General features: G+C 44.1%; 1 protein-coding gene across 1 annotated transcript in view; it reads right to left on the bottom strand.

Annotated features, from left to right (window-relative positions):
* The window catches only part of COL4A6 (collagen type IV alpha 6 chain), a 130,967-nt gene that overhangs the window by 3,436 nt on the left and 114,495 nt on the right, over positions 1-13,036 (bottom strand). Inside the window, exons 29-45 of the mRNA XM_083797341.1 lie at positions 11,016-11,186; positions 10,204-10,347; positions 9,835-9,960; positions 9,341-9,522; positions 9,013-9,076; positions 8,424-8,498; positions 7,907-8,014; positions 7,211-7,318; positions 6,715-6,786; positions 6,144-6,269; positions 5,668-5,784; positions 4,796-4,957; positions 3,264-3,362; positions 2,838-2,984; positions 1,748-1,864; positions 824-1,015; positions 310-596 (exon numbers count right to left, since the gene is read on the bottom strand). Of these exons, the coding sequence (XP_083653467.1) occupies positions 310-596; positions 824-1,015; positions 1,748-1,864; positions 2,838-2,984; positions 3,264-3,362; positions 4,796-4,957; positions 5,668-5,784; positions 6,144-6,269; positions 6,715-6,786; positions 7,211-7,318; positions 7,907-8,014; positions 8,424-8,498; positions 9,013-9,076; positions 9,341-9,522; positions 9,835-9,960; positions 10,204-10,347; positions 11,016-11,186 (2,297 nt within the window). The remainder of the gene's footprint in view (positions 1-309; positions 597-823; positions 1,016-1,747; positions 1,865-2,837; positions 2,985-3,263; positions 3,363-4,795; positions 4,958-5,667; positions 5,785-6,143; positions 6,270-6,714; positions 6,787-7,210; positions 7,319-7,906; positions 8,015-8,423; positions 8,499-9,012; positions 9,077-9,340; positions 9,523-9,834; positions 9,961-10,203; positions 10,348-11,015; positions 11,187-13,036) is intronic.

The raw sequence follows: 13,036 nt of genomic DNA on the forward strand, positions 1-13,036 counted from the left end.
AGTTTTCCAACAACCTCACACCGATGGGCTTCTAGGAGAGCATAATAAAATACTGTCCCAGTAGAGAGGGGATTAAGACAACGCTGTAGTTTAATTGGTGTTTCTGCATTTAAAGGTTTGAAGCACGAGGAGTATCTGTGGCAATGCAGAACTACTGATTCAGTTTTACTACTGGACTTGAAGCTACAGGACAGCCCTGTATACAGTTTCCTACATGCAACTCAGAGAATTCAGCCTCAGTGACCTAATCTCAAAGAGGAGATCCAAACACGTTTAAAGCTGCCTTTGCATTAGCAGTGGCATCCTTACCATGAGGAAGGAGTATCCTATCCAGAGGCTGCGCCAACCGAGGGGACACTGGGGGATGGTGATATCCTGGCTGTGCACGGCCACAGCCTGGGAGGGCGCTTCGCAGACTGAGCAGCGGCTGATGTACTGGGGGATCTGCGTGCTGTCCACCGGCATCATGGGGATGGGAGCAGTGGTGGAGAGCCAGTAGGACTTGTCGTTTCGGCTGGCGTAGTAGCACACTTCATTGATGTTGCAGTAAATAAAAGGCATGGTGCTGAAGCGAGGCAAACAGGAGCCAGCAAAACCTGGAAGAATTGGAGAAGCAGTCACACCAAGCAGCTGCCAAGAGTTCAAACTCATACACACCAGTGAGGTGTGGCAGAGCACGGCACAAATAACATTGCTTCCAGCACAGATTTTGGCCAAGAAGACTTCCTCCACCACAACTTTCAGCAGTACCCATGAAAATTGCTCATTAGAAATGGGATTTTGACCTACGTTGTTTATGCCTGAGAGAAGATTGTCAACTCACCAAGATCCTGGTTGTGTGATTTTTCCTGCCCCTCCACGTACAGTAAGCTGTAGCCATCCCAGAGCTTGTTCATTCCTATGGGGCAAGGTGGGATTTGGTCTGACTGGCTGTGCTTCACTAAGGTGTACCCAACGCCCACGCTCCGACCCGGCATTCCTGGCAAACCAAGCGAGCCTGGCTTTCCAGCGACACCTGCAAGACAGAAGAGGAATCACTAACAGGCAATGTAGACATCAGCTGGCTCTGTACCTGAATTTGGCAGTGCTGTCCTACTGTTTATGTCAGCATTGTACGAAGAAGAGGCCAAATTTTGATGGTTGTATGACTGACTAGATGCACCAGTTCTAAAAGCAGCCGTTTCACAATAGTACCCACCCATTTCCTACCTCATTTCATTTTCTGTCTTTCCCCAAAAAACTCTAGTACCAAAGAGTTAGCACATATCTCATGGTACAGTAATTCTGAGGATCTCAAAGCACCAACCAAAACCTAACAAATTCATTTTCACTCTAGTACTCTTCATGGTAATATTCTTTTGACACAGAAAGGCCAAAAGCCATACAAATCTGTGGCAGAATCGAAAGCTTCTCTCTCTCACAGTGCCTCTACCACCCACCCTGATAGCTATGAATACCATCTTGCTTTTTCAAACCTTCAAGATGGCTCCTACATGCACAAAACATTAAACCCAAAAGATGTTCACAATTGTACCTAGCTAAACTTCAGCAGTGGTAGTCAACGACATGTGACATAACCCTCCTCACTGAGAATTAAATCTATTTCATTGCAGATACAAGACAGAAGATCATGTACATCCCTCAGTCTTCCTAAGGTAATTCATTTGGTGTTGGGGAGGATTTCTTCAGAACCTGGGGGCAAACAGAATTCTACTGATTGCTTTTTTTCCCCAAATCATATAATTACCTTCAAATCCCTGTGGTCCTGGGGTACCCACAGGTCCTGGATCCCCAACGGTGCCAGGCGATCCAGGTAAGCCATCATGTCCTTTCAAACCAGATCTGCCTGGCAGACCTTTTGTACCTGAAATTAAACACAATTACTACTATCATTATTTCTTTATACTAACGCCTTCAGTCCTACAACTACAATCACAAAGAGAAATATGTTATGAATTTGTTGTCAGCGGCCATGCTGAGAGCTCACTCAAACAGCTGTAGTTACAAACCCTTACCTCCATACAGTGATTCCTCTGGGAAACAGATGGCTGTACATTTGAACAATTTCTGTAATGACTGAGCATTAAGGGTATAATTAGATTTCCCAACGAGTTTCTCTCTTTGCACTGCTCCACAGTGCCTGGTACCTGATCACCTTACCAACAGCATTAATAAAGGCTTTCTCAGATTTGACTCCCTGCATGTTTAATTCACTTGAGAAACTGATGACAAAAGTCAGGATCCAACACAGATCCATTCACTGTGGCAGGGATCAGGACAGCATTTTGGGGAAGGACTGATGCTCACTGAGGTTCCCTGTCTAAGAGTTTTCATGAATAAAGGAGAATATGAACCTTTTCAAATTGGATAAATGGCAGCGTTAAGAAAAGCATCACTGGTACTTGCTGAGCCCTAGGAGATTCCTGGTGCAGAACCCAGTAAAGCCATTTTGCCAAATGATACAAACTGCAGTGGTGCTGGCTGAAGTTCCCAGCACAGTTACAGTATTTTATTGACAGTATTTTATTGACAATACAAATAATTCTCAGTGGTGCTTCACTTTCAGGACGACTCCACCTGCTAGTACCAAAGCTGGCATCACACCAGCTATACCACATGCTGCTGCTCCTAATTCTGGAAGCTTAATTCAAAAACTATCAAAGTGCAGGAAAATCATTTATCAAGCATATCCTAATACTAATAAAACATGACATTAGTATGTATTTTGCTGGAATTATTTCCATTACTAGAAAAACCTGTAAACCTTCCTAATGCATTGAGAAAGGAGTGTTGTTCTTCCAGAAGGCAGCATTTCAGTGATCTGACTGTGTTTTTACCTGGTTTTCCAACCGGGCCTTGGAACCCAGGATCTCCATCAAAGCCAGGCACACCATCAATCCCTGGCAGACCAGGTAAGCCTGCAGGGGCTGTGATTTCTTCCGGCTGTGGGGTTATACCTGGAGCCCCTGGTCGGCCAGGGAGACCTGCACACAGTGTAAATGACAGTGTAAGTACTTCAGGAAAAGGTTCACAGCTTTGATGATAATACTGACACAAAGGAGACGTATTTTAAATTAAGGCTGCCTTAGTACACCAGCACTGGTTATCCTTCTGAAAAGTGATACGTCAAGTTCTTTGTAATTTATTTCAATCTCTAAGAAGCCAAGAAACCCCCAAACAAGCCTATTTCGGGAGCTCTAAAATTTTTCCCAACCCAAAGCTTTTGCAACAAAGTACAGCGTCCCAAATTCTCTGGCACTCACCTCGATTGCCCATTTCACCTTTCAGGCCAGGGTAACCAGGATCCCCTGGAGGCCCATCTTTACCTGGCATCCCCATTAGTCCAGGCTCACCTCTTACACCTGCAAAGATACACAGCTGAAGACCTCAGAGGCTAAGCATGGGGCCCTGATTCTGACCCACAGCTGAGGCACTGAGGAACACACTAACGGCAGCAATGAGAACACCATTTCAGCTCTGAGACAGAGGGGACCGTGACCCTTCAGGAGCTCTGTGCCCATTTTGATGTCCAGAATGGCTGCAGAGCCTCAAGACAAGAATTTCCACTGCTACATAACTACACTTTATGGAAAGAACTCTTCCCCTTCCATGGGGTAACCCAGGGAAAGTGTTTGCGGAGCATACATCCACTCTATTTGGAATTCTCCTCCATGCACAGCACAGAGCAATGGGGAGTTGTCAGCCTATGCAGACAGACAGCATACCAGCTTCTCCTGGCAATGGTTCTCCATCCTTTCCTGTCTTTTGAGCTGTTCAGTCCCTTTGAAACCTTGCTATTAGAGACCTTGTTTGCAGCTGCCCTCTGGTTTCCTTTGGTAGAGACCAAAGGGAGAGCAACATGCTTCCTGCCTTAGCTCATAGCAAGATCCCTTAACTCCTACAATCCTCTCAGCCTCTTTGGGAGACCTAAATCCACCACATTGTGCCTCTAAGCACACACACATTGGTGCAATGGTCCTCTAGAAACAGCATCTCCAGTCTTTGCCTAGATAAGGGCAATGAAGCTGGTGAGGGGTCTGGAGAACAAGTCTGACGAGGAGCGGCTGAGGGAGCTGGGGTTGTTCAGCCTGAAGAGAGGAGGCTCAGGGGTGACCTTATCACACTCTACAGGTACCTCAAAGGAGGCTGTAGCAAGGTGGGGGTTGGTCTATTCTCCCACGTGCCTGGTGACAGGACGAGGGGGAATGGGCTAAAGTTGCGCCAGGGGAGGTTTAGGTTGGATATTAGGAAGAACTTCTTTACTGAAAGGGTTGTTAGGCATTGGAATGGGCTGCCCAGGGAAGTGGTTCAGTCACCATCCCTGGAGGTCTTTAAGAGACGTTTAGATGTAGAGCTTGGTGATGTGGTTTAGTGGTTTAGTGGAGGACTTGTTAGTCCTCCTAGGTCAGAGGTTGGACTAGGTGATCTTGGAGGTCTCTTCCAACCTATATGATTCTGTAAGAGAGAACCACACACATGTGAACGGGTAGCTGTATCCAACAAACACAGCACAATTGCATGTGGGCATCATCTACCCAGAAAAAAAAAAAAAAGAAGATTAAAAATAAATAAATCATGAGGGAGACACTGAATAGCACCTGGAGCTGGCCTCACTTTACTGCTTTTACAGTCAGTAGGTAAAACCTGCATGGGCCAAAAGGAAAGAGGCAAACTCAGCTGAGCTCACACCTGAACGAGGATTTGTTTCAAAGCAGTCACACCACACTATAGCCATTCACTCTGTCAAGGTGATGGCTGCCAAACCACACCCAGACCCTTTTCAAGGCAAGATTACCTTTGAATCCAGACACTCCAGGGAGCCCGATTGGACCAGTGGGTCCCACGTCGCCCTTAATGCCTCGCAAGCCAAGCACACCAGGGAAACCTGGGTTGCCTGTGTCACCTTGGTCAGAAGCTGGGCCAGGGGGCCCTCGTGGTCCTGGAGGACCTGGAAGACCTAGAGACAACACAGGTAATTAGCACAATCTCCTCTTGGGGCAAAGTAAATGCTGTTGCTAACCCTAAGAAGTCATTCTAAGGGACAGTCACTGTTTGTGTGTCTGTATTTCCAGGGTTGTCCTCCTCCCAAAGGAAAAGAACCAGGCCCTACTTGCTTATGTAAACATAGGTACCAGCAACCTTTAAATCTTTTAAATCTTTTTAGACAAGGCTGTTAGGTGATGAACGTGCACCAATGCCATCACGACAAATCTTTGGAACTGTACTTGCTGCTGACATTAGGATGTGCTCCCTATGTACCTCTGAGTAGCAGTGAAGCTTTGCTGCCTCCCAGCTCACACAGAATACTTCTAAACTTCTCTAGGAGCTTATAGGTTACAGCTGTAGAAACCACAGTCTAATATGGAGCTGGTCTCCAAATGTAGACATAATGCGTTGGAGCAAAGCATCTATCTTACTGCCTGAGCCTGCCTTCAGTATAACAATAGGCGAAATGAATATGGAGCAGGGAGCTTTAATAATGGTCTACATCGAATCCAGATTCAACAGTAGGAATTGAAAACAGAGCTCTTTATTCTCAAACCCTGATCTAAAAAACAGATGATTAAGGTGACGCTACTCGAAGTCATTTATATCCCCCCAGACCCAGAGTTCTTCAAAGGAAGCATAAAGAAACAGAAATCCTCTTAGCTAGTTCACTCTCCATACCTGAACTCCCATCAAGTCCTGGATGGCCAGCATCCCCAGGCCTCCCACGTATATCAGAAGGAAGAGAAACTCCAGGAGTTCCTGGCAAGCCTGGCAGTCCCACAGGACCCGGGGGACCTAGAACAAGAAATACAAAGTGTGAGAGCACATCCCCAGCTCTTCCATCACCTTCACTGACATGGTCAGAAGTAGTGGCTGAGCAGTATTCATACTGAGGAGAACAAACAGACATCTCACTACCTGTGGGGAACAAAATACAATATACTCCTGTTCAGGGGAGGTACAGACACTGTAATAACCATGTAACTAACTGTTTCTCAACTATATGGCCACGTCACAGATTGAATATTTACCTGTCAAACTACTGCCTATTTCTGTGACCTTAGGAGTTCTCTTTGGTAATTGCTCTAACTGTGCAAACCCGCTAACCTGAGCTGCAACACATTTCAACAGGCTTCCAGAACATCAGTGTTTACCCATGTCTCCTGATGAGCCTTTTGGTCCCGGAAATCCTAGAGCACCTCTACCCAAGCCTGGAGAACCTTCTTCACCCTTCACACCTGGGAGACCTGCAGGGCCTTTCAGTCCAACTTCACTCAGACCTAATTAAAGATAGTTAAAGAAAGTAAGAGAGCTTATTCAAACAATTTACTAGCAGTTAAATCATTACACAAGCAGACTTGCAATAAAAAATTAACCATTTACCACCCTCTTTGCTGTTTTCAGTAGAGCAGCAGAAAGAGGTCTGGTGCCTGCTGTGCTACTCTGTGCAGAGTGAATTTAATCTGCAAGGTGCTGAAGGAGAAGCATAGTACTGTTCTGGACTTCCCACAGGCTTTTGCATAAGGATGTGAAGAAGAATTTGCTCATGCTTCTTAAAAGGAGAATTTGCTCATGTACATACAATATTTTGATATTTTTTCTTCATACTAGGATTAAATCCAGAACTGGGTAAAATGGAGCAATTTTGTCAGGAACGTTGCTCCCATGATAGACCAATGTAGGCATTTCCCCAGCTATGATGCTTCTACTACATGTTTCCTTTACCTGGTGTTCCAGGAGACCCTTTTGTGCCTGGCAAGCCATTTAGACCATTTAAACCTGGAAATCCATGAAACCCTGAAAAGACATTGAGAACACTTACGTAAGTGAGCAAATAAGCAAATAATTTAGTTAGGTAGAAATGCACAGATGCTTCATGGAGACTACAACAGGTGTGAGAAACATGACACGGGGGAACACAGAATGTAAAGCCTCCCTTCGCACAGGCCCCCTTCGTGGAAACTCTTCCCACTGCTCTCTGTTTTTACCCTCAGTGAACCCCAACAGTGATCCAAATCCAGTGAGAGCCTCTCCCTTTCCGAACACTCCTCTGCTCATTTCTAGCAGCTGGTGCCTGCACTAGCATTGCCAAGAAATGAGCTGATTTCCCACGCACAGCTGGCCCACACATAGTGTGCTGCCTGCCTGCTGTGATATACTTGGATGAAACCCTAGTTTTCTGACCCAATTTCTGCCCCCTGAGTGCAGGCTCCAGACATACCTTTGGGTCCTGCTGTTCCACGAGCTCCAGGGAATCCGACAGATCCCGGCTGCCCTGGAGGCCCTGGTGGCCCAGGGATTCCTCTCAGCCCAGCATTTCCAGGAATTCCTAAAAACAAGCAGCAAAACGTTCTTGCATCACACATTCAGGACAAATCAGCTCACAACTCCATATTACAGCTTCTGATCCTGCACTTAACTCATAAGATAGGTGAATAAACTATTTACATAAAGAAAAACCAGGTCCAAATCTCTTTTCACCACCACTACTAGCGTAGCATTTATCCAACTATTTATTTGATAGTTGCTTTTTTTTTTTAAATCAGAAATTGCATTCTTCATCACCCACCAAGTGACAGACTGGAATAGTATGCACACTGAATAACTAAATAGATTACATGAGTTTTCAAGTAAAATATTCCAACAACTTCCACTGTTCTTTCAAATTGATATCTTGATAACAATGTGAGAGCATACCTGCTAGTTACACCACTAACCAAAGACATTTTTAGCCATCCTTCTGGGTAGGTTTGGGTCTAGAGAGGGAGTGGACTCAAGTGTTGCAATGGAAGACTTTAAACAAGACCTTCTTGTTTAAGCCTCAGCTGAGACAGGCCAACCAGGGCTAAGGAAACAACAAGGTGAGGTTGTTCCAATCATGCAACAAACTGCCGAACTTGGGTGCCTTGTGCAGTACCTGCTGGTCCTTCTTGGCCAACATCCCCTGGGCCACCTTTGAGTCCATTCACTCCAGTGCTTCCTGGGTAGCCTGGTTCACCCTTGAGCCCTTCTCTCCCTGTCTCCCCTGAAATGATAAAAGCATAGAGCACAAGTTAAACTGGAGGTAGGCCTGAAGAGAAAGAGAAACATGTTAGACTGCCGCTGCAGCACTTGTGTCTGCTCAACCATTGTCTGGGCTCTGGACCAGACTCCCTGGATGGCAAACACCAGCCCAAGTTCCCAAGTTCCTACTCAGGAAGTAAAGTGGGACCCAGCATTAGAATTGGGCTGTTTTTCTTTTTTTTTTTTTTTCTTTTTTTTTTTTATTCATCCATTTGTGGCCCACTTGGATTAGACTCCTCAAATCTCATTTAGAGGACAAGACTGAAGTATTTAGATTTACAGATCACATACAGCCCCAGACTGGGCAATGTTATCCAATTTAATTTCCAGAACTTTGTACTCTTGAAATGAACCACCAAGGGCTACTTCACCTGGGAAACCCGGGCCCCCTCGCTCTCCTTTCACTCCAGCACTGCCAGGAACGCCGAGAGACTCTCCCTGGTCACCTGGAAAAGGAAGATGAGGTGAGGAAGCCATTCTGTAAATGAGTGTGGGGAGCAGCTCTCAGGGCTGCTCAATAGCCATGTTTATGAAAATAAACCTTGCTTATACTGCAAATTCAGGAGGTAAAAAAGACAACAGTAAATGATGTACCTGAGGTGTTTGAAAATGTTTATAAACAGCAATGGAAGTAAATACACTCAGGGCATGTTCAGACAAACATTTATGGGCAATTTCACAACACCCTACCCTTTATGTCACAAGCTGATCAGAGAGGGTGCCTCTTGTATTGTCCAACATGCTTCATACAGTGCTGTGGCCAAGATTTCAAAGGATCATAAAGTTTTAAGGCATTTGGCTTGGAACAGATCTCATCTGAATGAATGACATCACAGGGGGACTTCTGAGCCAGTCACTGGAGAGCAACGGACACTTCTAGAACACCGCCTATTCATTTTAGCCATGAATCTTAGGACTGCATGTACTGAAAGACCATGTAAACTGTGAAAGATTTCTTACCCTTTGGACCAGGGAGGCCAATAGGTCCTGGGAATCCAAGTGGTCCTGTGATACCATCTGAACCCTGAAATAAAAGCCCAAAGCTAGCCTCTGCTTTTTATTCTTGCTCTTTCAACTTTGGGTCATGGGGGATAACAGACTGCAAAGATGTAGGAAGAGATGTTATCCAAAGTGTCATTCATCAGTACGAGCCAAACAAACCCCAAGTTTTGTGAAGAAAAATCCTGCCAGCTTCTGGACAGCTGTTTTGCTACAGAAGTACCAATTAGAACAAAGGATTTTCCCAAGAGCTCTTTGAGAAAATGAAGATACTTAAGAAGATATTTACCCTCTCTCCTGGCATTCCTGGAAATCCTATGATGCCACGTGCACCCTTCTGTCCTGGCAGCCCAGGCTGTCCAGATGGACCAGGGAAGCCTGGCTCACCGTGAAAACCTCTCTCTCTGCTTGCTGACCCAGCAGGTCCAGGGAGACCCGGCTGTCCACGGCTTCCTGGGATTCCTTTATCACCTGAGTTTATATAAAAGAGTATAAATCCATTTCAAAATACAGACATTCGCTTATTTAGCCAACTGAGCTGTTACCCAAAGCTCTCCTTAGAGAGGAGAAAGGGATGAGATAAGATCTGCAGAACAGAGCCTCAAAGGAAAACTGTTTTCTCAAAATTCAAAGCTGCCATATGCAAATCTTGCTGAAATGTGAATGGCAGAACAGAAGACAGTAATACTGCAGACTCTGTCAAAAGGGCAGGCCACGATCCCCCAGGAGTAAGCAGTTTCTGAAGAACTGGTACCAGCAACTAGCGACAATGTTGTGACATACCTCTAGGTCCTGGGAATCCTCCAAGTCCAGCTAATCCAGGATCTCCTTTGTCTCCTTTGAATTGCAGTGCCTGTTCTGGAGGCCCAAGAACAGGAAGACCAGGTGGACCTACATCGCCTCTGTCACCTGAAGAAACACAAAATCAGATTATTCTGCAATAAGATTGCCTAACAGAGAAAGGGTATATCATTAGAAAGTGGCAGACAGTAACAGAACTTCAATTCCACCTTTGGCAACCAGACCGAAGAATTTCACAAGAACAGAACACATCACCCAGAAGAAAACATTAAATATATGCAGACATCTCCAAGAGGCCTCCCCAAAGTCCCTCTGCTGCACAGCCAGCAGAGCCTTTTAACTGTTTCTCACCTTTTTGACCTTGCAGTCCCAGAACCCCAGGGCTTCCTTTTCCTCCAGCTGCACCAGGAGCTCCTTTAAACCCATTCACCCCAGGGACACCAGGCAAGCCTGGCATGCCAGGGAAACCAAGCAGGCCAGAAGATCCCTTCTCACCTGTATAGAAAAGTTGAGAAATAGAGAAAATTAGTCTCTTCTGGTACGCTGCATACCCACCTAGCTGGCAGGTGGAAGCAGGATGGGTCTGGCCAGTAAAACGTGGTGGTGTAAGCACAGCAGGGCCACTTCTCTCATGGGTCTCCACTCATGATACTTCTCAGTTTGGCTTTGAGAGCTTCACCTTGCTTCCACTGGAGGGCAAAACCCAATCAATTTCCAAGAGAGCAACCTGCAGTTACACACCTGTACTTCCCTCCCCCTAAAATAACACTTGCTTAATAACCAATTACTGTATTTGTGCTTAGTGGCCATACAGATGGTAAAGCTTTACTTCCCATTGGGATTGTGCTTCATGTGCTCCCTCCTATGATATTTCCCTTACTTCATGATTTCATTCACTGTTCCTCATTTCTTCAATTTTCTTGTCTTTCTTACATGATTCTTTGTACTTAGGGGCCCACGTCCTTAAGCTGGACCTCCTCATGACTATAATTTGATAATTAAATCCATCATACATAATTCACAACTCAGCAGAAAAACAAATGCATTCCAACACTAGTTGAGAAATCATTTTCTTCTGATGAGGATGGCTTAAAATCAATGCTAACAAGGTTATTTTTTGTTGGGCACAGCAATCTCAGACTGTCCCCCGATGGAACACATACCTTTTGGCCCAGAGAAACCTGGACGTCCATCGTGACCAAACGGCCCAGGTGGCCCCAAGAATCCTCTTTCCCCAGGAGATCCTGGAGCACCATCAAGACCTGGGAAGCCTTTCATTCCAGCAGGGCCTTGAGGACCTACATCCCCAGTCAATCCTTTGACTCCAGGAAGTCCTGAATCAATACAAGAAAGAACTCAATAGATTATGTCACACAAACACTGGGGCAGTTTAGTTGACAGCTTTCCAAACTCTTTAAACATAGCATTGTTCTAATATGACAAATGGACCTTAAGGCACATGCAGCCTACTAGAAGGCATAAAGTTTAGAACTGCAAAAGCATTAGTCATCTAATAATAAAATACCTATGAAGAGGGTTACTGCCTACATCACTACACCACTGGCAAGAGTGAAACCCCTTATGATGTATCCATTTTTGTCTCCTTTAACAGATACTAAAGTGTAGAGCATCAGTCTTACCTTTACCATCAATGCAGCCAAACCAGGATGGGGAGCATCATTAATGACAGCTTCTGCTACCTACCCCATCCTTTGGGTGAACCAGAGATCAATTGGAGAGGTTTTTTTTGTTTGTTTTTTTTTTACAAGTTTCTTTTCCACCTTGGTAGTTAAAGTGTTACTTCTCAAAAGCAATTGCTTGCTAAGGGAACAAGCTTCTGATTGTGTTGTCATAAAACCAACATCGTATACACTCAGTTTTGCCTCTAAATGTTTCAGAATGTTTCTAGCTGAAGCTTTGTAATGGTTTACAACTTTAAATAAAGGCTGAAACCATTGAAAACAGAATGCTTAGATCCAAAATAAGGAAGAGAAGAAAAAATCAAGTGATTCTGAAAAATGTCATTTGCAGCAGTTGCACCCAGTATACGAGCTTCATTGTACCCAGGACAAACATTTTAAGTTACAACCCAGTATTTTTTATTTTTATTTTTAGCAGAAGAAAAAATGGCTGCTTCATTTAAAAAGACAAAGAAAATGCACACTTAAACGTTGTGCATATTAAGGATTTCCTTATAAGTTTCAGGCTTTCTTACCATCTGAGCATTCTCACTACAATGGTTCTTTGCCTTCTGGCTTGATTAGCAATAATAAGGGGTATCACCTATAGTCAATGCAATTCTTGTAGCATTAAAAGCTAGGTTGTTAGTCCATGAGCTTTTATGCTACACTGCATTTTCTCACCTTGACAGCCTATGTGAAGAACCCATAACCAAACAGTGTGACATCAGAAATGGAGAGTTGATGATAAATGGAAAAGAAACATGGTGAAGGAAAAAACAGATAAAATATGTAAACAGAAAGAACAAGGATAAAAAGAAATTAATGATTCAGAGAATACAGCTGAAATATCTTAGTCATTTGGAGTTTATCATCCTAACAATGGAAGGTTTTTAAAAATAGTTGAAGGAAACGGTCATGTATGGCATACAGTCCATAAAAGTAAAATAATAGGGAAGTGAAAGTCATGTTAGCATTCAAATAAAAAACTTCAACACTATAATTTTCATCTAGAATGAGGTTAGTGCTTTCATTCGTTGCCACCATGTTCCAGCACTGTCATTGTGCATGTCAGAACAGAATTACATCACAGACCATTATCTACTAATTCCCAGGTGCCTCTTTGCTTGATTCTTAAGTCTTGCATTTACTGTTATCATGAAACTCTCTAGACAGTGCAGCTTGAGAGATACTGTTGTACTCGAGTATTTTTTCCCTGTAAAGCGAATGGAAATAAATTTCTTTTCTGCCCTCAGTGTAGAAGATATAAGTGCTTCTTCTAACAAAGCCAACAATTTTCCAATCTATCAAAATCATGTCTCAAACAACCTCAAACATTAGAAATTAATCATCATGAAAATGGGAAATGAAGATACAGCCAGACTGTAGATGCAGAGCTGTTAAAAATATCAGGATACTTTCTCCTATCTTTCTGCTGTATTTCTTACAGCTTTGGGGCACCATTTCTAGGCAGAAAGATTCCAGCAGAGGCAAAAGACTCAAAT

The sequence above is a fragment of the Anser anser genome (assembly GCF_964211835.1).
Source record: "Anser anser genome assembly, chromosome: 13".
NCBI lineage: Eukaryota > Metazoa > Chordata > Aves > Anseriformes > Anatidae > Anser > Anser anser.